Source organism: Perognathus longimembris, chromosome 7, assembly GCF_023159225.1.
Source record: "Perognathus longimembris pacificus isolate PPM17 chromosome 7, ASM2315922v1, whole genome shotgun sequence".
In the NCBI taxonomy this organism is placed as follows: Eukaryota; Metazoa; Chordata; class Mammalia; order Rodentia; family Heteromyidae; genus Perognathus; species Perognathus longimembris.
This window is the reverse complement of record NC_063167.1, coordinates 67358917-67385770: the sequence shown is the minus strand read 5'-3', so window position 1 is coordinate 67385770 and position 26854 is coordinate 67358917. Positions and strand designations below refer to the sequence as shown.

Here is a 26854-nt window from a genome sequence, read left to right as displayed (position 1 = left end):
GGCCCCTTCTAAAGTCTCCCCACTGCCATTTGTCAACTCACCCAGATAGCCAGCAGACCCCACCATTCACAGAAGGCGAATCTGATTAGCTGAAACCCATCCTGACAGTTCCAAAGAGAATCCTCTAAATGCATATTCTATTGAGTGTATCTCATCACAGCTGACAGGCCGCTTTATCAATTAAATTCCACATTCCCTGTCTTCAGAGCCACCATGAGCCTTCCTACCTAATAAATCATAGGCCCTCAGTTATTGTTAAATGTCCCATCAGTCTCTAATAAACTCCCTGCCAAAAAGGGCAGGTTATTTATTATGCTGCTTGGATAAGAATGAATCAGGCCTCTTTCTCACAAGGAGAAGAGCAAATGTGCAGCCTTCCTCCCTAAAGATTGAGGCATGGTATTAAATGGGGTAATCAATCAACTTAGACCTTGGGCACAGGGAAATCTGATGTAGGAGGGTAGGAGATTGTGTGGGATTCTGCTCCCTAAAGCAGATAGGAAAATCACCATAGTCAGAGGTGGCTGCATAGAATTCAAGGGCTTGGGTTTCTGAAACATCTTACCCTCTCCTAATACCCATCTTTAAAGGCACTGAAGAAACCTTTGCCATGCCCCAGGGGCACATGTAAAGGTAGTAGTCTTCATGTTGAGAAGTGCCATCTAGTATTGAGCAGGTTCCTGAAACAATTCTCAGCTCAAAGAGCAGATTGTGTGTGTGCATGCGTGTGTGTGTATGCGTGCATGCATGTATGCATGTGCCAGTACTGGGGCTCTCACTAAAGGCTTCACACTCTTGCTTGGCTTTTTTTTTTTTTATCAAAGTTGGTGCTCTGCCACTTGAATCACACCTCCATTTCTGGCTTTTTGGTGGTTAATTGCAGATAAGAGTCTCAGAGTTTTCTGCCTAGGCTGTCTTTAAACCAATATCCTCAGATTTCAGCCTCCTGAGTAGCAAACATTACAGATGTGAGCTGCCAGAACCTAGTCAGATTTTATAAATCTGGGAAAGGATCTAGGAAGCATGACTTCAGCTAGGGCTTGCTGGGTAAGCAGCATGTGGGTAGGGCTAGCACTCAGCAAGACCCAGGAGCTGTCAGGTGTAAGAACAGTGTATAAACTGGGCATTGGTGGCTCAAACCTATAATCCCAGTTACTCAGGAGGCTGATATCTGAGGATCATGGTTTGAAGTCAGCCCAGCCAGCAAAGTTCATGAGACTCTTATCTGTAATTAACTACCAAAAGGCTGGAAGTGGAGCTGTAGCTCAAGAGGTAGAGCACCAGCTGTAAGTGGAAGAACTAAGGGAAAGTGCCTAGGCCCTGAGTTCAAGCTCCATTATCAGTATACACCCCCCCACACGCCCAACCCATCAAATAAACAAACAAAAAGGCAGTATGTAAAGTGGAACTTGTCATTACCTGCTGTAAATCAGATCCCAGACTTAGTGACTAGCCCAGATTTGCAAGTTAAGATCTGAACTCCTCAGCTTTGCCATGAATCAGGCTCCACTCTCCAATCCCAACTGTGTTTCTCTTCACTGTTACATAACACCATCCTCTTTGGAAGAGCATAACACACTCATTTGCTAGTCCTTCTGGTGGCAAACAAGGCATACCATCATGTGGAGCCAATATATCCCTGCAGCCTCATTTCCTGGTAACTGCTGCCATGCTGGCCCCCGTTCCCACAGAACTTACCTTCTTTAAGCTGTTATGGATTTTTATGCTTCCACGCCTCTACACAAACTGTTCCTTCACTAAGAATAGTTTTCTGAGCCTTGTCTGCCTGCTGACTCCTGACACCCCCACTGCCTGAGGTGCTCCTTGTTCAGTCCTGCAGAAAAAGCTCAGAGCATCAGCGCCCTTCTCTCTCTGAGACTTGGGTTTTCTCACTGGGTACTGCCACCTTGGCCAGAGTGCTGGACTCCAGGCAGTGGGTCGAGAATGATCGTGTACATGGAATTTACTCTCAGAACTCCATGCACACTTTAAGCAAACCATTTTGATCTAGAGTGAAGAATGGAAGGGATGTAGAGAAGAAAGCTATTTCCCTCAATTTCTCAGTTGTTCTCACTCTCTCCCACATGACAGCCACACTTTGAGCAATGAAGGCCCTGAAGAATTTTAGGACTGCATATAATTTTATACCAGCTTGTGCTACTTGCATATCTCATGCCTGATCATTTCCCCAGCTGGGTTGCCAACTCTTTTAGGATAAGGGGATAAAAGAGGCTAGGCTGTTAGGCAGATCCAAGGTCCAACTCACTTTATGAGCTTAGCAACTCTGAGCAGACTCCTTATTCTTGCTTTGCAGAATTACCTGAGGGCAGGAACTCCTTCAGCATGACACAGAGGCTCTTAGAATAAAATACAAACTTGAGTCTAGCCTTCAACTCATCTCTCCTGCTTCCTCTAAGCTCATTCCCCATTTGCACCCTAAGCTCCTTTAGAATGTACAATGATTCCTGCTTTCCACACTCTTGTTTTCTCCTTCCCTGTGTAAAGGCCAATGACTTCTATTTATTTTTTAAATCTTATCTTAGCTCTTAACTCTGGGAACTTGGGCAGACTTTTAGTTGTCTTTAATGTCTGTTCCCTCTTGGTCTATAGTAATAGAGTTCCTTTTTGACCAGTGCTCATTTGGGCATATGATTGTTTAAAAATAAGTATACTTACCAGATTTTCTTGCAAATAGGTAAGAACGTATGATTGAGTTCTGATCAACAAAATATCATGTAGGAATGTGGAAGCTTTGGGGACAGTTTTTTTTGTTGTGTTTTTTTCCTTTTCTGCCTATCCAGGGGCTTGAACTCAGGGCCTAGTTGCTGTCCTGACCTTCTTTTACTCTAGGCTAGAGCATTACTATTTGAGCCAGAACTCTACTTCTGGCTTTTTGTGGGTTGTTTATTGGAGATAAGAGTATCATGGATTCTGCTGTTGCTCAGGCTGGCTTCGAATTGTGATCCTCAGATCTCAGCCTCCTCAGTAGCTAGGATTACAGGTGTGAGACACTAGTGCTAGGCTAGGAACATTTTGTGTGTGTGCTGTTACTAGGACTTGAACTTAGGGCCTCGTGCTCTTGCCTGGCATTTTCTCTCAAGGCTAGCACTTTATCTCTTGAGCCACACCTCCACTTCTGGCTTTTTGCTGGTTAACCACAGATAAGTCTTAAAGATTTTTTTGCCTAGGCTGGCTTGGAACTGTATTCTCAGATACTGTATTCTCCTGAGTAGTTAGGATTACAGATATAAACCACAAGCACTAGGCCGTGAGAACATTTTTTTTTAATTTCTAGTATAATTAGTTCTATCTTTTTTACTTTCTACTTTTACTTGTCCTTCCTGCCAGCTGGGATAAATTCACAATGGCTAGAGTTTGAGCACCTATTTGATTTGCAAGACAGAAGCTTGGATGCCTGGGAACTTTTGAGGCCGGAGGTATTATGTCAGCCCTACTTCTATACGTCTCCAAAGTGCAAGATTAGCTTCTATCCTGGAGAAGTAAGCTTCTGTCTTGAAGTCTTGTTTACAATCATACTTAATCTTGGTACCCAAGTCTTTCTTGGCTCCCAACACCTGCATTAGCTCTTACTTCAGGGCATTTATAACACATTGTGCTCTACATAGAAGGAGACCACCTGTTCCTGTTCATCTTTCACCTTGAAGTGAGAGCCTCTGTTTATTTTGTTCTATTTTAGTATCTCCAGCACTTGGCCAGTTTATAGTAAGTATTGAGATTTTTAGGGAAAAATGAATATGTTTGTAGATTGAATGCAAATAGCATTACCTAGCTTTTGTTGCTTCAAGGGTCAAATGAGAAAAAGTGGCTCCAAAATCTTAGCTTGCTTCCCTTCTTTCTACATTCCCCGACTGGTTCTCACATATCCAGTGTGCCACCTGACACCAGGCCTTCATTTACATTGCATCCTTTCCTCTGGGCTTAGAAGTTTCCACTGGAAAATAACAGGACTATTGTGAATTCTAGCATCCATTGTGAGTACAAATCGTCTATTTCTTCAGTTCACAGAAATATTTCCCTCTTCTGTCCAGGTAGACAGAGCAATATAAACAAAGCTACTGGGGTGTTTCAGGTTATGGATATAAAGGACTTTGGTCCACTTTGGTCTGGCAAGAGGAGGTTGGTAGGCTTTTATGATGGAGAAGAGACTGAGGGAGGCCAGGGAGATGTAATCCTGTCAGCTGATACATGTGTATCTCTCCCATTTTACCTAGCTATAAGATGATCTTTTGCTTTTGTGTTTTATCTTTACAGCACTAAAATTTATGATCAATAAATTGTTACAATTTTTAACTTTTTTTTTTTTTTTTTGCCAGTCCTGGGCCTTGGACTCAGGGCCTGAGCACCCCCTGGGCGTCTTCCCGCTCAAGGCTAGCACTCTGCCACCTGAGCCACAGCGCCCCTTCTGGCCGTTTTCCATATATATGGTGCTGGGGAATCGAACAGAGAGCTTCATGTGTAGGAGGCAAGCACTCTTGCCACTAGGCCATATTCCCAGCCCACAATTTTTAACTCCTGAGGAAACTTTCTATTGATCTGTTTTAGCTTGATTAATACTATACATTACTGCAATATTTGTATCTGTACAACATCATAAGCAACAAAATGCTTTAATAGGATATACAGCTGTAAATGTTCTTTTTCTTTTTTAAAAAATGTGGTCTCTTGGGATGAGAGTCAGTCTCTTTGACAATGAGCTTAATGGAACCACTGTGTGTGTGGAGGACCACTGATGCTATGGAGTGTTGGTTAAGTCTACTAAATTCCTGATCCTGGGCTAGAGGATGGGTCATGCAGTGTGAAGTGGGAGACAGGGGTGAAGAATCAAAAAAGGCATCAAAAAGTGCAGAATCTGGAGCCTGACCCTAGTAAACCAAGGCATCCACTTTAGAAGTCACTCTCAGCAGAGAACTGGTGGCTCCTACTTGTAACTCTAGCTATTAAGGAGGCTGAGATCTGAGGATTGTGGTTCAAAGCCAGCTCAAACAAACAAATCTGAAAAACTCTTACCTCCTATGAACCAGCAGAAAGCCAGAAGTGGATGTGTGGCTCAAGTGGTAGAATGACAGCTTTGAGCAGGAGAGCATGATGCCCTGAGTTCAAGGCCCAGTGTCTGCACAAAAACTCTGGCTGGGGATGTGGCTCAGTGGCAGAGCATGTGCTTAACAGGAACAAAGCTCCAGGTTCAATTCCCATGACCACAGGGAGAAAAATGCCAGCATCAGTGGGGTACATAGTCAGAACAGAGAAGAAACTCTTGGCAGGAAGATCACCACAGGGCCTAAAATAGAGCGGATGGTGTAGAGACTGAAAAGGAATAGATGAAGCATTTGTAGGCAAAATTATTTGCCCAATAAATTGCTAGAAAGGGAAAGGCAGATAAGTTCCAGATTTGTGACTTGTGGACTTTGGTAGATGAAAGTTTGGGTACTAAGAGGAACTCAGGGAGGACCTTTAGTGTTGTTTATTTCCCATTAGATTCTCTTTCTTCATAAGAACAGTGGACATTTTTCTCAATATCTTATAGATTTCTAAGCAAACGGTATTTATCTTTATAGCGTCTCCTTCCAATGGGATTACTATGCAAAGGCTCCTTTCCACTAGCTGGAATGCAGGCAATTAGTATGTGTGGGGGTGGGAAACAAAATGTCAGTTATAATTTAAGGACAAATTTGGGGTTGAATGTCTTTAATTTGGAATTTCTATCAAGACTTCGTGATAGGGGCTCATTCATCAAATACTGATAATTTATTGTGTCAGAATGTGTTCCCCTCTCCCTATCTGTCCCCAAGGACACAGAGCGTGACTGGGAGTAAGACCCTGTCCTCAGTGAGCAATGGACACAGACAACAAACACCTGTAATAATAGGTAGTCCTAAGTATCTTGAAGAAAAATGAAGAGGCAGGGTGTGGTTGCACATCTGTAATCCCAGCATTTGAGAGGCAAGGCAGGGAGATTGCAAGTTGAGAGGCCAGCCTGGGCTACATAGTAAAATCTTATTTCTAAATAAGTAAGTAAATCAGTAGCCGGTCGCTGGTGGTTTACGCTTGTAATCCCAGCTATTCAGGAGACTGAGATCTACAATCACGGTTCAAAGCCAGCTCAGACAGGAAAGTCTATGAGACTCTAATCTCCAATTAGTGGAACTCTGGCTCAAGAGCTCAGGGACAGCGCCCAGGCCCTGAGTTCATGCTCCACAGATCCCCCCCCCCCCAAAAAAAATAAATACATAAATAATAAGAAAAAGAACAAGGGGCCAGAGGGTGATCGGAAGGTCAGGGAGCAAGCAGGTTAGGTTTCAAATGTCAAGAAAGGCATCTTTGCCTAAGATGGTCCGTTTCGGAGATGCAGGGCGGGAGGGGAGCAGGCAGGAAGCACGCGGCAGCCAGTGTGGAGGGAGGAGGAGGAGGCTGCCTCGGGAGCTGCAGTCCGGTCCTCGGTAGGCTTCCACCTGCATCCACCAGCGCTCCGAGCGCCCCGGCCTGCGCGGGCGGCTGAGCTCGCAGCGGGGTCCCCGCTTTGGGGGCCCGCTCCACGCCCACCGAGGGTGCGGCACAGGGTTTGTGCGGCCAGGCAGCTGCAGAGCCCGGCGTAAGGAGCCGCGAGCGACGTGCGGACCGCGTCACAGAGAGCGCGCGACGGGCGGGCGCGGCGGCGCGGGGAGCCTGGAGGCAATACCGGCCCGGGAGGTCGGGGAGGCGGGCTGCGCCCACCGCGCGCACGCGGCGCCCTCTGCAGGCCGCGGGCGTTGGCACACCGGTATTCCCATCCTGTCCCTTTCAGATCAAGCTTTTGTGTCAGTGTGCTACCTCCGAGTCCCTACCTCCGACTTCCGCCCCTTCCCTCCACTCCTAGGCTCGGCGTGTCGGTGCCTTTTTGGGAAGACTGCCAATAAAGTTTTTCCTCTTCTCGCTCCCAGCAGGCCCGCCTCGCCCCAAGTATCGCGAGATCTGACGGCACGGCTACCATGGCGGCGGCGTTTGAAGCTCCCGCGGCCTCAGCGACCGTGGAGACCGCGATGGCTGCGGAGCGTGTAGCCGAGACCCCCGAGCCGACCCTCGGGTCAGTGCGGAGCCTGAGGACCGCTCACGACATCGGCGGGCCGCGGACCCGCACGGGGGACGTGCTGCTGGCAGAGCCGGCAGACTTCGAGTCGCTGCTGTTGTCGCGGCCGGTGCTGGAGGGGCTGCGGGCGGCGGGCTTCGAGAGGCCGTCGCCGGTGCAGCTCAAGGCCATCCCGCTGGGGCGTTGCGGGCTCGGTGAGGCCGGGGCTCCCGGAGGAGCTGGGAATGGCTGGGAGGGCGGCCTCGGTGAGGCGAACCCCCAGAGAGGCTGAGATAGCGGGTTCGGTGTGGCTGGGGTCCCCGCTGAGTCTGGCAGGCCGTGGAGAAGGGGACCGGGGGAGGGGTGGCCGCGGAATGGCCCAAGACAGCCACCGTGTGCGCCAAGTTTGCGGGCTGGGCCCGGACACTGTGGATTTAAAGATCGATAAGATCCTTCCTAGCACTGACAAGTTGGAGATCAGCGACCGAGATCCAGAGGCCAAATACCCTTCTCAGTATAGCTTTTTGTGTGTTTGAGAGTCTGCCTTGAATGTGCCAACTACTTTGGTAGTTGTCTGTTTACAAGTATTGGCCAGTGATGTATTTTTTTTTTCTTCTTCTTCAGATTTAATTGTTCAAGCTAAGTCTGGCACTGGGAAAACCTGTGTATTCTCCACCATTGCTTTAGACTCTCTTATTCTTGAAAATTACAGTACTCAGGTGAGTGCGCAGAGGATCCTTGGGGAAAAGGTGTTATGTGGACTTCGCCATAGCTCTTCAGATGGAAGTGAATTTTCTGAATGCAGCAAAATTGTATGAAAATTAGAAAAGTAATGCACTAATAAAAATAAAATGATGAAAGTAGACATTAACGTCTTGGACCGTTGGTAGTATGAAGAGTGACCCAAGGACTTTATTATTAGTGTTTTTTTTTTTTTTTTTTTTTTTTGCCAGTCCTGGGCCTTGGACTCAGGGCCTGAGCACTGTCCCTGGCTTCTTCCCGCTCAAGGCTAGCACTCTGCCACTTGAGCCACAGCGCCGCTTCTGGCCGTTTTTTCTGTATATGTGGTGCTGAGGAATCGAACCTAGGGCCTCGTGTATCTGAGGCAGGCACTCTTGCCACTAGGCTATATCCCCAGCCCCTATTATTAGTGTTTTAAGCTTGGAATTTTCTATTACTGAATCTTAGATATGCATCTACCGTTTATGCAGTTTGTAAAAACCATTACTCTCTAAAAAATCATTTCGTTTATATTAGTTATATATGTATAGTTATATATTAGGGGAGGGATTACTAGCAATCTAATTAGTAACATCTAATTATGTAAGGGAGATTTCATTGTTTGGGTATTTTATTTCATTGTTACACTTCCACACACATTCTATACTATATTCCAGTCTCATTCCCTCAGTCACTCCTCCTTGTCCTCCTTCCCACCAAAAAATTATCCCATTTTCATAGGTGCAAGTAATCTATTTTGATAGTATTCAGCCTCATCAGTATCCATTTTTAAGGATTCTTTTATGCACTGACTAGAGTTCAGTCAGACTTAGTATTTGTCTTGATTCATGGTAATGTGTTTTGATGTGGAAGATAAACTAATTGCAGGTTTGTGTGTGTGTGTGTGTGTGTGTGTGTGTTTGGTGTTTTTTTTTGCCAGTCGTAGGCCTGAGCACTGTACCTGGCTTCTTTTTTTTTTTTTTTTTTTTTTTTTGGCCAGTCCTGGGCCTTGGACTCAGGGCCTGAGCACTGTCCCTGGCTTCTTCCCGCTCAAGGCTAGCACTCTGCCACTTGAGCCACAGCGCCGCTTCTGGCCGTTTTCTGTATATGTGGTGCTGGGGAATCGAACCTAGGGCCTCGTGTATCCGAGGCAGGCACTCTTGCCACTAGGCTATATCCCCAGCCCCCTGGCTTCTTTTTGCTCAAGGCTAGCACTCTGCCACTTGAGCCACAGCGCCACTTCTGGCCATTTTCTATATATGTGGTGCTGGGGAATTGAACCCAGGGTTTCATGTATAGGAGGCAAGCACTCTTGCCACTAGGCTGTATTGCCAGCCCCAGCAGGTGGTTTCTTAAAGGTCTGTGAATGCATCATATTGATCTCTTATTTCCTAGGTTGTCTTAGATTATTTCTAAATTAGTAGGAGATTTGAGTTTGGGGATTATTTCTATAACAAAGATTTATTGAAATAGTACTGCATAAATCATTGTAACAAATAGTGGAGCTTGAAGGATAAATTAGATATGACTCATAGTTTTAATTCTGGAGTTTAGTAGTTATGGAAGACTTTATTTGACGTTCTCATTCGTGTCTGATTGTCTTTTTTTTCTCTCATTCTTTCTTTTCCTCTCTTTCTCTCCCACTTGAGCCACAGTGCTACTTTGGTTTTTGAGTGGTTAGTTGGAGATGAAAGTCTTATGGGGAATTTTCTGCCCTAGTTGGGCTTCTAAACACAATCCTTCGATCTCAGTGAGCCCCTGGTGCCCAGTATAAGTCATGTATTTCTTATGATGCATCTTGAATGTGGCTTTTAATCTTGGATACCCATATCTAGAAAATCTTTTCAGTCTTTATATTTAACAAACCTCAAGTGATAAGTTCATAAGAAATCTTGCAGATGACAGGCTCCTCATAGATTAGTATATATTTGAGATTTTTGGCTTGTGATAATTTTGGCAGTAGGTCAAATGCTCTAAAAGAGTTCCTTAAATAAATTCATGTTTTTAAGGTCTTTGTAATATTGGAGTTATACCCATTTTTCTTTGTGTATGTGTATTTTATCTAACCTTTAAAAATTGGGAAAATTCATAAGAATAAGAGGAAGTACTAGAAAACAAAATCTCAGTTACTCAGAGATGTTTTGTCAATCTTGGTTTAAAAAAAAAAAAGTCAGTCATGGGGCTTGAACTCAGGGCCTGGTCACTGTCCTCGAGCTTTTGCTCTCAAGGCTAGCACTCTACCACTTTGAGCCACTATGTCACTTCCGGTTTTCTGGTGGTTAATTGGAGATATGAGTTGCACGGACTTTCCTGCCAGGACTGGCTTCAAACCTTGATCTCAGATCTGAGCCTCCTGTGTAGCTAGGATTACAGACATGAGCCACTGGCACCTGGCGTGCATTTTCTCTCTCTCTCTCTCTCTCTCTCTCTCTCTCTCTCTCTCTCTCTCAATCTGACTTTTTTAAAGCAGGGTGTTCTTATGGTTGAGAACCTGTAGTTTTGCCTTTTTTTTTCTTTTTTTTTGGTACTGGGAATTGAACTCAGGACGTTGCACTTGCTAGGCGAGCTACATCCCAGCCCGAGAACCTGTAGTTTTATTTTCTCTTCTAGCAATTATAAAGTTTGCACATGGTTTTTAAGGCCTTTTGTAATATAGCCCGTAAGAGTTAGTCCTCAGCCTTCTTTATTTTGCTCATAAAATCTGTCTAATTAAATAGGCCTTTGCTGTTCACCAAAAAACTACTGTCTTAAGGCCTCTGCATTTTTTGTTTTCTTTTCCTGAAGCAATTCCCCAGGTGTTCACACAGCTAGCCATGCTGTACATTTATTTAGGTCTCCTCAAATGTTACTTCCTTCCTTAGAGGTGCTTTCTTGATTACTCTGTTTAAAATGATCCCTTTGTCACTTCATTACCTACTAGATTTTCTTCATACTTTTGGCTTTTTTTTTTTTTTTTAACCAGTCCTGCGGCTTGGGACTCAGGGCCAGAGCACTGTCCTTGGTTTCTTTTTGCTCAAGGCTAGCATTCTAGCACTTAAGCCACAGTGCCACTTCTGCCTTTTTCTATATATGTGGTGCTGGGGAATCGAACCCAGGACTTCATGTATGTGAGGCAAGCACTCTACCACTAGGCTATATTCTCAGCCCTCTTCATACTTTTTATTCCATATATGTTTATTGTTTATCTTATAAGCCCCGGAATGGAAGTGCCCAGAAGATAAGAACTTTGTGTTATTAACTGTTGACCTCTAGCAGCTTGTATGTTGCCGTACACAATCAGATATTTTCTCTGGCAATAAAAACTTGACATTTTAGCTGGCCCAGGCAGGAAATTCTGAGACTCTTTTTTTTTTTTTTTTTTTGGCCAGTCCTGGGGCTTGGACTCAGGGCCTAAGCACTGTCCCTGGCTTCTTTTTGCTCAAGGCTAGCACTCTACCACTTGAGCCACAGTGCCACTTCTGGCCTTTTCTATATATGTGGTGCTAAGGAATCGAACCTAGGACTTTCATGTATATGAGGCAAGGACTCTTGCCACTAGGCCATATTCCCAGCCCCTCTGAGACTCTTATCTCCAGTTAACCAGCAGAAAGCCAGAAGTGGCACTGTGGCTTAAAGTAGTAGAATGTTTTCCTTTAGCAAAAAGCACTCAGGCCCTGAGTTCAAGCTCCACGACCGACAAAAACAACAACCATAACATTTTAAATGATTAAAAAAAAACCTTGACATTTTAAATGATTGTTTAAATGAAAAATAGTATATCATTTAAATTAATTGTGATTTATATCTGTGTGAATGTGCCATTCCTTTAGCTTGTTAACTGTATATTTTCTATTTATATAGATTTTGATTTTGGCTCCTACAAGAGAAATTGCTGTACAGATACATTCTGTTATCACATCCATTGGAATAAAAATGGAAGGTTTAGAGTGTCATGTCTTTATTGGAGGGACTCCATTATCACAAGACAAAGCTAGACTTAAAAAGTGTCATATTGCTGTTGGCTCTCCTGGTAAGATATCAGTACCTCTTGGGAACTAACTTTTAAGAAACAGAATACCATTTTTTTGCAGGTATTGGGATTTGAACTCAAGGCATTGTACTTGGCTTGGCTTGTTTGCTGGGCTAGCACTCTACCACTCACTCCTTCAGTATGTCTTTTTGCTGGTTCTCTGGAGATAAACAATCCTGGACTTTTCTACTTGGACTAGCTTTGAGCCACCATCTCTGGCTTACAGCTTCCTAATAGCTAGGATTACAGGCATGAGCCACAGGTGCCTGGATAACAACACTTTCAATATGACAATGGGGATGGAGGAATTTTTGATGACAGTGATAATTATTCTGAGTAAAAATGAAGGACAGTAGTCAGAGGTGGTGGCACATGCCTTTGGTTCCAGCTGCTTGGGAGGTAGGAGGGAAGATAAGAGGACTAAAGTGTGAGGCTAGCCTGAGCAAAAGCACAGATGGGGGTAGAAAAGAGATGGGGATATGATTCAAGTGGTATAGATCAGTTGTCTAGCCCTAACTTCAATCCTCAGTGTAGCAGAAAAAAAGAACAGTAGAACAATGACATATATAACTGGATTACAACAGAATTTATTAATCTTTATCCATGAGGATATTTAAGAAAACGCATGGAAAGGCATTGAGATTGAGAACAGCAGAAATGATACAACTTTTAGGAAGCCGCCTAAGCCATGGCTTGAGATTTTTCTGAATCAGAATCTATCATTCAATTTCCTTATTTTTTATTTATTTTTTTGCCAGTCTTGGGGCTTGAACTCAGGGCCTGAGCACTGTCCCTGGCTTCCTTTTGCTCAAGGCTAGCACACTCTACCACTTGAGTCACAACAACACTTCCAGCTTTTTCTGTTTATATGATGCTGAGGAATTGAACCCAGGGCTTCATGCATGCTAGACAAGCACTCTGCCGCTATGCCACATTCCCAGCCTCCATTCAGTTTCTTAACACTCAAAAACTTTTGATGGGGGATGATGAAAACTGAATGAACAAGTCATGAGCTTAAGAATTTCAGATTTCATAATTTAGTGTACAAAGACATGAAAATTGACTCAGGAAATTCAGCAATGCAACTTGTGAATAGAGTAAAACATTGTTTAAGATTTGTACAGATTTGCTGTCATAAATATTTCAGTGTTTTTTGTTTGTCTTTTCTTGGAATTTAGGCAGAATTAAACAGCTCATAGAACTTGACTATTTGAATCCAGGCAGTATTCGTCTCTTTATTCTTGATGAAGCTGATAAGCTTTTAGAAGAAGGCAGCTTCCAGGAACAAATAAAGTAAGAAAAATAACTTGACTATAAAACCAGTGTTCAAATGCATATGTCTTTCCCTATTCCAGTTAGTGATTACTATCTGAGTTATTGGTACTTTTTTTTTTCTGTTTTGCAGTTGGATTTTTTCTTCCTTACCTGCCAGTAAACAGATGTTGGCGGTATCAGCTACTTACCCTGAGTTTTTGGCTAATGCTTTGACAAGATATATGAGAGATCCTACTTTTGTAAGATTGAATTCCAATAATCCAAGTCTCATAGGTTGGTACAGATTTTGAGTACTTATACTGTTGGTTTGTTCTTGGCATTCTGGAATTTTTACTTGCCTTTTTAACTATTGCTGTTTTTAGTTGCTGTTAGAGTATTAACATATATTTGTTTTAACTGATGCCTATTTGTTTGTAGGTCTGAAGCAGTATTACAAAGTTGTCAGTTCATACCCTTTAGCCCATAAAATTTTTGAAGAAAAGGCTCTTCATTTACAGGAACTGTTCAGCAGAATTCCATTTAATCAAGCTTTAGTCTTTTCTAATTTGCACAGCAGGTAATAAAACTTGATAAGGTCATCTGGGGAACTTTTGAAATAAGATAAGCAATACTAATAAGTGGTAAACCTTTCTTATTTTTTTAGAGCTCAACATTTGGCTGATATTCTTTCTTCTAAAGGCTTTCCTGCTGAATGCATATCAGGCAAGTTTATTGCTTTAATATTTGTTTAATACACTGATTTAAGACCTCTTGAGTTATGAGGAAGAAAGATCACTACATACATTGTGTTGTGAATGTGAGGATGCCTTGAGTTTTCAGAGTAAAGGAAATTTTGGGCTGAAGTTTCATTGGAATTTGGTATGTCTATATTCTGTTCTTTTAAATTGTTTTTTTTTTTTGAAAAGAATAATTAATAGCCAAAAAGACTTAAGTTTTTATTAGAATCTCTTTGAGTTTTATCTACAAGGAATTCTATAAAACAAATTTTGTCTTGAGATACTTTGTTTCTTGATGTACTCTTTGTTAAAATGCTGAGAATTAAGCTGGGTATGGTAGCACACACAATGTAATCTCAGCACTCTGTAAGCTGAGACAGGAAAGCCTTTGTTTGAGCTCACCTGAACTACATAACAAAACTTTGTTTTCAAAAACCCAAACCAGCAAGGCACTGGTGGCTTATGCCTGTAATTTTAGCTATACAGGAGGCTTAGATTTAAATTTGAAGATCTGTTTGAAATCATCCTGAGTAGGAAAAATCCTTGGGGCTTTTATCACCAGTTAACCAGGAAAAAAGCTGGAAATGGAGTTGTGGCTCAAGTGGTAGAACACTAGCCTTGAGCCAAGAGGCTAAGGTACAGTATTGCCCAGGCCCAGAGTTCAAGTCTCAGAAGTGCCACAAAAAATGAAATCCTCAAACAAAATCAAGCTGACAATTGCTAACTTAATTGGTTCTTGTGGTGCTGGAATTAAAACTCAATGCCTTGTGCATGCTAGCCAAATGCTCTGTCACTGAGTTATGCTTTTAGCCTTTGAATTTGACTATTTTATGTTCATGTAGAAAAAAAAAGTGACTCAATCTTTGCCGCAAAATTTATTACAGCTGGCCTAATGGGCATACAAGACTTGATCAGTGAAATCTTTTTTATTTTTTTTTGCGTCTCATCTTGTTTTTAACCTTTTAGCTTGAGCTTGTTTAGTTTAGTATGAGATAACTGGGGAGACTTTACTGGGCAAGTATTTTGATTGGATCACATTTCAACACCAAGTTTATAAACAGTTAAGAATTGTTTGCTGTGCTTGATATGTTAAAATCTTCAGGCATAATCTGGTTACCATTTAAAACTTTATTAATTTTAAACTTTAAATTGCCTGCATTCTATGTTTTGAAAGTTCTTACTTTAGATCCCAGATTTGCACAGGATAGAATTAACTGTGCCTGGTGTATTTAAAGTGTTAAGACTGGTACTTATCATTCCTGCTTTTTGTGGACCTGATAAATATGTATTAGCTAGTTGTTTTTATGGTTTTCTTCTTGGGTCTTTTTAGGCAACATGAATCAGAATCAGCGTCTTGATGCCATGGCAAAGCTGAAGCAGTTTCACTGCAGAGTCCTCATTTCTACAGATTTGGTAATTTTCCTATACGATATGGGTGACTATCTTGATACATGCAGTATTATTGATGTATAGATTTCATCTAGGGTGTACCTTATAAGAATACTGAAAAAGATAATTATCTTTTCAAATCTGGGAGGAATCTTATGAATGTTGTTAATACATTAAATCAGTTATTAATAATGACTTTTCTTTGTGTCTGCTCCTAAATATTCTCCTGTTCTTAATTTGGCTCTTGGTTATATGAGAAGTATCCACTGAGCTTTGGTAGCCTTGCTATCATTAATGCAAACAAGTAATTAGTATCTTCCTCAATTCAAGACTTCCCGTGGCATTGATGCTGAGAAGGTGAATCTGGTTGTCAATCTGGATGTACCATTGGACTGGGAGACATACATGCATCGGATTGGTAGAGCTGGTCGTTTTGGTAATAGAAGTTGTTTTTTTTTTGTTTTGATTATTTTCATTACAGGGAATGATCTATGTGATGAAAGGTAGATTTGGAATGTAACTTAAGTGAAAATGATTTACTATTTGGTATTCCCTCTGTGTTAGGTACATTGGGACTGACAGTGACCTACTGTTGCCGGGGAGAGGAAGAAAATATGATGATGAAAATTGCCCAGAAATGTAATATCAACCTTCTTCCTTTACCAGGTACATTTTTGCTACATAACAATTGGAGTGATGGGCAAAATAAAAATAACTGAACATATCGTGCTTATGATATGTTAGTTATTATATATATAATATATATTAACTGATTTAATTCTCGTGGCAGTTCTCTGAGATATGTACCATTGTTATCTATGTCATTTGTAGGCATAAATAGGCTAATGAAAGGTGTCAGAGCTGATAAGTCATAGGACAGATTGCAAGCTACTGGCATGTAAAACATAGAAAATATCCTATTACTACATATTAACTGCATTTAAAAAATTAATGGCATTGCAGTTTGATTTTCTTTCTTTGATATAAGGGAGGATATTTTACCTCTTTTAAGTTGCTGTGAAGGTAATTCTTGCCATATCTTTGTCACTATGGGAAAGCATTTTTAATTTGAGCACAACTGTGGAAAATTTGACTGAAGTGTTTTTCTTTTGATTTTAATGACTCATTTGTAATGCTGTTTTTAAAGTGCCTTCTTGGAAAGAGTGCATATTTTAAACTTAATGACCTCTTAAAAACCAAAATAAATCCTAAAAACTCTGGACTTGATATATATGTGAGATATGTGTGTATATATATATATATATACTTGGAATAATATGTGTACATTGAGAAATGTATATATTATACATAGTATGTACATGATTTTGTAGAATATGGGTATGTAGTTATTGAATAATCTGAATATTTCTTACCAATTTTTTATTTAATTTCTCTTGTTTTTACAAACATTACAAGTGTTACTAAGCACAAATTTGGGAGTGTGGTGGATTCTAGTCAGTTCTGGCTTGGTAATTTTATGATTTTTTACAATTTTAAAAAAAGTTTCCATGGGGCTGGGAATATGGCCTAGTGGCAAGAGTGCCTGACTCGTATACATGAAGCCCTGGGTTCGATTCCCCAGCACCACATATATAAAAAAAAACGGCCAGAGGTGGCGCTGTGGCTCAAGTGGCAGAGTGTTAGCCTTGAAGCCAGGGACAGTGCTCAGGCCCGGAGTCCAAGGTCCAGGACTGGCAAAAAAAAAAAAGTTTCCATAAACTTAATGTCCTGATTTGCAGGATGCTTCAGAGTAGATGGTGTTTAGGTTCTGTGTCAGTTCTAGAACTCTCATTTCTTTCTACATGTCAGTTGGTGATCTGATATGAGGAATAAGTTAGACATTGGTAGAAAAGGGTTAAGGATTCGGTATGTAGCATCTAGTGATAAAAATAAGATTTGCTTTTGGATATTGGACAATGCTATATTTGGATCTTTATGTAATGTTAACAGAGCCCTGAAATCATGAGAGGATGATAGTAATGGTGTTATAACCTGTAATATAACTTGTTTTAACAGCAGCCTGTTAGGTGAATTTTAGGGGCAGCACTAGGAGGAGAGTTGGCTTATATGAGAGGTGTAGGAATCACATTTCAGTGGTTAAACACCCATGGAACCAAAACAGCAACAACAAGCAAGAGCTTATAAACCTGTGGCTCCGTATATCTTGTCTTCCTAAGATGAAAAGCATTTGTACTTTGGAAAGGTTGCATCTCCAGAAGAAATAGTCATATCTGATTGGAAGAGGACATTTAGAGAGCAAATTTAAAAAGAAAAAAAGAGAATGAGAAAGGAAAGAGAGGAAGAAAGGAAAGAAAAGAAAACTAGGTTCTCGTGGCTCATGCCTATAATCCCAACTGGTCAGGGGACTGAAGCTAGTCCAGCAGGAAAGTCCATGAGACTCTTACTTTCAATTAACCACCAAAAAGCTGGAAATATAACTGTGGCTCAAGTGGTAGAGTGTCAGCTTTGAACAAAATAGCTAAGCAGTAGTGCTCAGGTCCTGAGTTCAAGACCCAGTACTGGCTCTCACACAAAAATTAGAATATTCATTGGTACTTATAGGTCGTTTCATAGTCTTGTATAGCCTTGGTTCCCCCCCCCCCCCCCCACCTGTAGAGGTTTTCTCTCCACTGGGCATTGATTGTTTTTGTGTGTGTGAGAATATAAAGTGGCAAATTTAGTTGGATGCAGAGTTGTAACATTTTCAAGTTGATATATTCAGGGGGGCACATATAAATTTTTTTTTTTTTTGGCCAGTCCTTGGGCTTGAACTCAGGGCCTGAGCACTGTCCCTGGCTTTTTTTTGCTCAAAGCTCGCACTCTACCACTTGAGCCACAGCACCACTTCCGGCTTTTTCTGTTTTATGTAGTGCTGAGGAATTGAACCCAGGGCTTCATGCATGCTAGGCAAGCACTCTACCGCTAAGCCACGTTCCTAGCCCCACAGTTGATTTTTGAATACCTTGTTGAGGGGCTGGAGAGGAGGCAGAAAAGTTGAGAGTTCCTGCATGGACTTGTATTTCACTCTTATAGTAAGCTTCTTGAGGAAAGGTAGAAGATATGTGACAGGTGAAAAGTAGCTTGAGAATTTTAATCCTTGTTCTTCCTTTTATGTAGATCCCATTCCTCCTGGTCTGATGGAAGAATGTTTGGATTGGGATGTGGAGGTGAAAGCTGCTATGCATACGTATGGTTTAGCAAGTGTACCAAATCAATCACCCAAAAAGCAAACTCAAAGAGTAGAGAGGACCTTTCAAACTCCAAAAGCTCATGGTAACCACATGACTTCCTCTAGGCATACTTCTATATCTACACTATCAGTCAAATCAAAAAATACCAAACAGAAACTTCCTGTGAAAAGCCACTCAGAGTGTGGAATCATAGAAAAGGCAGTGTCACCAAAAGAACCAGGGCATGGCATACAATTAGAAGAACAAATGAAGAATTCTGTTCAGACTCCTATTGAAAACTCCACCAGTAGTCAGCATCAGGACAAAGAAGCTTTACCTGGGTCACTCCCCAAAATTCCTTGTTTGTCATCCTTTAAGATCCAACAGCCTTGTACTTTGACTTTTGCAGAACTGGTAGAAGATTATGAGCACTATATTAAAGAGGGGTTGGAGAAACCTGTGGAAATTATCAGGCACTACACAGGCCCTGGGGATCAGACTGTGAATCCTCAAAATGGTTTTGTGAGAAATAGAGTTTCTGAAGATAGAGTACAGATGTTGGCAAGTAGTAGCCAATCTGGAGACTCAGAGAGTGACAGTGATTCCTACAGCTCCAGGACATCTTCCCAGAGCAAAGGAAACAAGTCCTACTTAGAAGGCTCTTCTGATACTCAGTTGAAAGACTCTGAATCTACTCCTGTGGATGGCAATACCTCTTTGGAACAACCTTTGAACGGCAATGACACTCCTACTCCAGGAGAGTTACCTGAAATCCAGATAAAGGCAAGGCATAAAGAAGGGTCTAACCAGAGATCTAAGCAAAGCCGGAGAAACTTACCCAGGCGTTCTTCCTATCGATTACAGACAGAACCCCAGGAAGATGGTTGGTATGACTGTCATAGAGAAACACATCCAAGTTTTTCTGATACCTACCAGGATTATGAGGAGTACTGGAGAGCTTACTACAGGGCATGGCAAGAATATTATGCTGCTGCATCTCAGTCATACTATTGGAATGCCCAGAGACATCCCAGTTGGATGGCTGCTTATCATATGAATACTGTTTATCTGCAAGAAATGATGCATGGTAACCAGTGATTCTAGGATTTACTTGGTGAGAGGAACACACAGTTGATAGTTGGATATCTATTCTTCATCTGGAGCAGAGTAGCATATAGTGGCATATTTGAGGAACTTGAAAAGACTCAAGGCTTTCCACTGGGAAACATCTATTTTTCAGATTATTTTGACTTACTCCAGGCATGTTACCTCTCTTTTGAAAGAAACTTCATCAAATTCTCAGACAGTTTTGGGGACAAACAACAAAAGGTCCCAAAGGTGCATTTTCTGGAAGCTGTTCCCAAAAGAAACATTTAAAAAGATGACATATATACCACTGCTTACTTAAATAAAACAGCTAAGATTTGAAAGTAATGTTGATGCACACTGTAGAATTCTTTACAAAAGGGTTGGGGCTGTTTTTTTTCCATATTGGTACATTCTTGTAGAGGTTTGTATCATGGTAGATCTTTTAGGTTTAGCTAGTGAGGAATATTTAAAGATAGCTTTAGATTTTCCCAGAGGGACTTGATTTGATCTTACTGCTTCCAAAAAAAAAATATATATGTGTGTGTATGTATATATATACATACATATGTGTGTATAATATATATACAACAAATGTAGCCGAATATGGTCACATTTATTGTTCACATTTTAAATGTTTTTATTTTTGTGATTTTCACTCATCACATGTTCTTACTGTGTATTAAATAGGTATAGGTCATGCTCACTAGAGGAACAGCTCTTTATTTGGTTCTTGGATTTTCTTTTTTCCTGGTGCTGCTGGAGTTTGGACTTTGCAAGCAAGTACTCTACTTTAGTCATGCCTCCAGCTTGGTTCTTGGATTCTTTTTTATGATTGTGGTGAAGGTTATAGGTTGACTCCAGAGAATTTCTCATTCTATAAACACATAACTGTGCTTGGAATTTGAAAGAGTTCGTAGACCCTCTGAAGTCCACCTGTGGAATGAGTTGACCCTCTGTTGGTAAGCAGGTGGAGTTCTAGCAGATAATAGGCAGTATTTTTGGAAGCTAGATTTCATTCTGCTCACTCTTCACACAGTATATCCTAATGTGTGTTCTAGAAAGTTTTCTTCAGTTTTTAACCTTTAATGTTATGATCAAGAAAGAGCCATCATGGGGCTGGGAATATGGCCTAGTGGCAAAAGTGCTTGCCTCGTATACATGAGGCCCTGGGTTCGATTCCTCAGCACCACATATACAGAAAATGGCCAGAAGTGGCGCTGTGGCTCAAGTGGCAGAGTGCTAGCCTTGAGCAAAAAAGAAGCCAGGGACAGTGCTCAGGCCCTGAGTTCACAGCCTAGGACTGGCCAAAAAAAAAAAAAAAAGAGCCATCCTTTTTGTGAGATAGTGCACTTATAAATCATGATTTAGAAAGATGTATTTGAAAATTTTTTTTTCCTCTGCCAATCCTTTTTATCACTAAGCTTTAGATCCCAGAGCTTTCTGTAAACTAGGTTTTGTGTAAGAGAACTCCTTATTCACTTTATAAAAGGAAAACTTTTCTGTATACTTGTCTAGACAATATAAACACTTTCTCCATGGACAACACTCTTTGTCAGCAAACAACTATTGTCATTTACTGAACATCTCTAGTGTACAATTCTCTTCTTTCTGGGGGGGGCGGGGGGCGTCAGTCGTGGGGCTTGAACTCAGGGCCTGGGCATTGTCCCTGAACTCTTTTGCCCAAGGCTAGCATTCTACCACTTTGAATCACATGCCACTTCCAGTTTTCTGGTGGCTAATTAGAAGAGTCTCATGGCCTTTCCTGCCTGGGCTGTCTTTGAACCGCAATCCTCAGATCTCAGCCTCCTGAGTAGCTAAGATTACAGGCATAAGCTACTTGGACCCCACTAGCATGCAATGTTTATACTTCGATTTCTCTCATTTTGAATTGTCTATGTATTGTATCAGTACTGGGCATGAATTGCTAAGTTAGAATGAAGTAACAACTGTAGACAACAAATTCATAATTGGGTCTGGTATGTCATTAAGTTGGGATTTTAATTACACATTTAAGAACCTGTCATTGGTATGTAATTGAACTTACCTCTTTGCCCTTTCCCCTACAATACTGCAAAGTTTACAGTTTGTCCTTGCTAGGAGATTTTAATTAGGAAACTGCAACATCTTAATTACAGATGAAGTTACCCATTAGTCTAGAAATTAATTGGCTTCTTTCTTTAGATTTGTCTTATTTTGTGTTTGCTTTTTTTTCTGTAGAAAAATAAGTTAGAGGTGAGCATATGGTATAAATAAAATGCAGTTACTTTGATCTTCATAGTTATTTACCAGGAAAGTTTCAGCTGTAACCTTAAATAAGAGGTAGCTACAGGGCTAGGTACAGGGATTCATGCCTGTAATTCCCCTTACTCGGGAGGTAGTTCAAAGCAGGCCTAAGCAAATGTGAGATTTTAATCTGAAAAATTAAAAGCAGAACAACTTGGGGCATGGTTCAAGTGGTAGAGCCCTTGGCTGACAAGCTGGAGTCCAAGTTAAGTTTCCACTAATGCCTCTCCCAACCCATCTGGAAGTAGAAAGCATCTGTCACTTACTTGTACATGACCTGTCTTGAAGTGGAAAACTTTTCTGTTTGGAATTGTCAATCTTGGTGCATGTTCACATAGTCTGTTAGGAATCACAGGGTTGTTTCATTTGAGATCTTCGTTATGTCATGAAAACCTAAACTTGTAGTTAGGTTCTTATTTATTTTTAAATCTTACACCAGTCATTTGACCTCTCAGGGTCCAGTTTTGTTGTAAAAATGCCCTGGACTAGATTTTTGGGTTCTTTCTAGTTCTGTTACAGTGTTCTATTGAAGAGAAAATACTTTCCTATGTATGTGCTGGGGTTTAAACTGAAGGCCTCAGGCTTTCTAGGTAGATGATCTATCACTTGAGCTACATATCTCTAACCCTTTTTGCTTTAGTTATTTTTCAGATAGGGTCTGTGTTTTTGTCTGGGGCTAGCTTCAGACCACAGTGATCCTAACTGTGGTCCTCCACCCTGGCCTATTGATTTGAAATGAGGGAATCTCAATAAATTCTTTGCCCAGGCTGGTCTCAAAAGTGAGATTTTTCTGAATCTCTGCCTCTTCATTAGCTAGGTTACAGGCTGGAGCCCCTGTACCAGCTTTTGCTTTTGAAACAGGGTTTTACTGTCTGTCCCAGGCTAGTCTCAAACTGGCTTCCTGAGTGCTGGGACTATAGGTATTCACTGCTATGCCTGGCCAGAGAAAATACTTGGTAATTAGTAAAAAGGATCAAATTTATGAATATAGAATGCTTTTATAAACCCAAATTATTTGGGTGAGAGCTGATTATAAATTGGTTAAATGCCTAAATTTTCAAGTACTGTTCAATCAGTATACTTTCTTCATGTTTAACTTGAATTAGGCCTTCATTATTAACAGATTCTTGAGAAATCCACATCTTTGGGTTATTCTTAGAATACAAATTATCCTTTTAAGTAATTAAAAGGTATTTTCTAAATTTACTGAGCTTTTAAAAATATGGTTTATAAGTAATTTTGGCTCTTGAATACTAAAGATAATTGAACATGAGTTATAGTTTTTGTAGGCAAGTATGTATGAAATAAGGGAGTACTTTAACTATTTTTTTCTCCCTAAATTTAAAAGTATGTTAAACTTCAAATATAGAATTATATTTTTGATAGCCAGTGAAATCATTACAAGTTATTTTCTTGTTTTGATGGTATTACTAAATATTTTGTGCCTCTGAACAAGCACATATATGCCATTTAGTTTTGTTTTTTCTCTCCTTGAAATTGGAGATTGAACTCGGCCCTGAACTTGCTGGGTAAGGGCTGATTCACATCTGCAGGCTTTCTTTTGTGCTTGTTACTCTTGAGATAGAGTCACTTTGTACCTGGGAGCACTCCTGGACCATGTTCCTGCCTATTTTAGCTTTCCCATTGTAGCGTGAATGACAGCTGTGTACCACCATGCTTAGCTTCTTCCATTAAGATGGTATTTTGTGAACATTTCTACCTAGACTGGCCTCTTATCTCTGCTTCTGATGTAGTTATGCTGACAGGTGCATACCTCTTGGCCCAGCCAAGGAAGGGGCCTTGTGAATTTCTGCTTAGGACTACAGGCATGAGCCACCAGCACCTGGGTTTTTCATTTAGTGCTTTTTTTTTTTTTTTAAGTTATTTATTGTCAAAGTGATATACAGAGGGGTTACAGTTTCATACATAAGGCAGTGAGAACATCTTTTAATGCAACTTGTTACCTCCTCCCTCATTTTTCTCCCACATTCCCTCCTCCCCATTTTTCTCCTCCCCTTCTCCATGAGTTTTACGATTAGTTTACAGCATATAGTGTAAGCATTGCTGTTCATTTAGTGCTTTTTAATGAAAAAGGAATTGCCCAGTGCTCAGCTAGGGTTCAGTTGAGTTATGGATCTGTGGTGACACCTAGTGGCTGCTTAAGGATGTGGGCATCAATGTTTATAAAATAAACCTCAGCCAACTTCTAGGAGCTTAGGGCATTTTCCTTAATGTTCTATTTCTATTAACCATTTCCATTGACTGGTGGTGGAGAGATCAAAACATTCGCATCTTTGCTCATATTGAGACATGAAAATGCCTACTTATCTTACCACCTAAATTAGTGTTGTTAATGGTTAGAGTAGATCTTCAAGGTATCTAAATCCAGTTCCCGTACTCGTATAAAGAAAAACCAGGAAGGGGAAAGTGACTGATGTGAAGTCATATAAGTGGTAGAACCTAAGTCTCATCCTCTCACCCAGTTACAAGCTTTCTACTCTGCCCTGCACAGCATTTGAGTGTCCTTTTTGAGACCTTGGTTTAGATGGAGCAGTATTGGTAAATAAAAGATTTTTCTTGCAATAATACAAGGTTGAGCCAGTTGCTAATGGCTTATGCCAACAATCCTAACTACTCAAGAGGCTGAGATCTGAGGATCACAGTTCAAAGCCTGCCCTGGCTTTGGTTAACCTTCAGTTAACCACCAAAAGAGCCAGAAGTGGAGGTTTGGCACAAGTGGTAGAGGGCTAGCCTTGAGTGAAAAAACTTATGGGCAGTGCCTACACCCCGAGTTCAAGCTCATGTACCAACATATACAGAGGTGCGCACGCGTGCACGCACACACACACACACACACACACACACACAAATGTTGAACTTTTTAAAAGAGAGCTTTTGGCAAATTTAATCCAGTGATTTACATGTTAAACATTTGTGGTTTGTGACTGTAACTGCACAAAGCAGGTAAGAACTCTCAGGAAATCATAGAGTCACTGCTTTGAGGTTAGGTGAGGCTGTCACACCTTTCTGAGCCTTCTCTAGGTAAAAAGTGTTCTGGTATATGGAAGAGAAGGAGAATTGGCATAAAGAAAAACCATAGTCATTTTAGGGTTTGTGGCACATTGTTTAATCCAGATTGGATACATCAGGTACAGCAGTGGCACACGACTCAGTACTGTAAATGATATACATGTCTTAACATATGCACTACGGTTTCAAAAGAAGACGACAAGAAACTAAGTTTTTTCCCCCATAAAAAGTCTTCACATGTTTATCTTCCTGTAGTTTTGTACAGTATATTTCTTCTTTGCCATTATGATGTTGGTAAGTAAAGCCCACTTACTATACGAAAATAGAAAAGAACACGATGTTTTACATGATAACATTAATGGGAGAGGCCTCTAAGGAAAACACATTGGAATGTCTGATTATAAAAAATATACCATCCCTCCCACCTCCCGGTTTGTAAAATAGTTCATTGGTCCAAGGAGTACCCCAGGACGTGGGTCAGTGCTCTACACTGGTTAGAATGACATTAGCCAGTGTAGTTGAAGTAACCTGCTAAGAAATGTTGCTCCCACATTTGATGAGAAAACATAGAACATCCTGAATAGAAAACAAGACTTGTAAGGAACCCCTTTAAAAAGCTTGTTTCATTTTTCTGCTAGCCACTTTTTCTTGGCTTCAGTGATGCTCTTTATGATGCTATTTGGGCTCCCAAGTGTTAGCAGTCATGATAGTTTTTCTTCAGCCACTATCAATAATGAGAATTGCAAATAATGAGAAATCATTAAGAAATCAGAGGGAAAATAAAGGTTTCTTAAGTTTTGTAATCATAGTTACCATATCAACTACTAGATCAGGGAAGCCAATATTGCCTTAAACTAAGCAGCTTTGGGATCCCTCTCTGTCTTATGGTTACCTAGTAATTGGAGCCAGAAAAACTAGAATCTGTTAATAACCTCAGATCTAGGGTTAGTTCGATTTCAATCTACAACCCTCCCACTCTGGAAACCCAAATAAAAAGAGGCCCCAAATGATCTAGGTATAATGCCTCTGTGTACACTGTCCCTACTCGTATTCTAACAGGGAAATGACAAAAACAAAACAAAACAAGTCCTCAGTGTATCCACATGCTGACTTCTTGTCAGTCATGAGTTATCATTAAGTGCCTGCTTTAATTTCTGTTCCAATTCTGTGACTGTAATATGTTCAGCCGTTCTTGGGAATACTTACTGATCTTTTAAAAGGGGTTCTGTACAGTTAATCCTGAGCTTGATACTAGTTAGGAAAATAGGGGACGAGGGAGAAATAGTACGGTTTGCTTCTGGAAGGCCTGATTCTTCAGGGTGGGTTCTGAGTGGAGTGTTTCCTGCTAATCACCACCCTTGAAATCCAGGCTTTAAAAATAAAAGCAAGCTTCCGCGTAATGGAGCATGATGTAGAAGAATATTGCCAGCACACCATGTCTAAATCCTGGACTGAATATTTCTGCCACTGACTTGCTGTGTGAACTTGGACGAGTCATTCAGCTTCTTTGTGTCTGTTTCTTTTCTCTGGGTCAAGGATCCAGACGACCTACCACCATCACAGTGTAGTAAGAATCAAAAGGAAAGATGCCCTTTGAAATATTGTCCTAGTCTTCTTTGTGAAGAGAAGACTTAAAAAAACTTGATCCTTGTTTATGTTTTTCTGACAGAATTAATAGTCCATAGGTGGTTCTATCAAAGGACTAGTGACTTCCAAAGTATAATGTATACTTGAGTATAGTCAGTTGTTTTCCAAGGGTTGACTTCAAGTTGTACTGACATTTACAGAAGACTATGTCTGTAATTATAGCATGGAATCTTCGAAGGGTCTTCTCCCACACATTAACTCTGAAGCAATGGTGTGGAAAAGCATTAAACTTACAGCCAAAGGACTTGTGTTCTGCTTCCAGCCCTGTCTTTAAATGACTGTATGACCTTGAGCTCATCTATTTCTCTGGACCTCAGCTTTCTAGAGGATTAAAAATAATTTTGGGGCTGGGGATATAGCCTAGTGGCAAGAGTGCCTGCCTCGGATACACGAGGCCCTAGGTTCGATTCCCCAGCACCACATATACAGAAAAAACGGCCAGAAGCGGCGCTGTGGCTCACGT

At 41.0% G+C, this 26854-nt stretch overlaps 1 protein-coding gene across 1 annotated transcript; it reads left to right on the top strand.

Annotated features, from left to right (window-relative positions):
• Positions 1-6667: 6667 nt before the first annotated feature.
• Ddx20 (DEAD-box helicase 20) lies at positions 6668-19776 on the top strand. Its single transcript, XM_048351744.1, has 11 exons — positions 6668-7278; positions 7688-7782; positions 11624-11792; positions 12971-13085; positions 13198-13340; positions 13485-13623; positions 13711-13769; positions 15114-15196; positions 15503-15608; positions 15737-15838; positions 18290-19776. The coding sequence occupies exons 1-11, from the start codon at positions 6987-6989 to the stop codon at positions 19438-19440; spliced, it is 2454 nt and encodes an 817-aa protein (XP_048207701.1). The 5' UTR covers positions 6668-6986; the 3' UTR covers positions 19441-19776.
• Positions 19777-26854: the final 7078 nt, after the last annotated feature.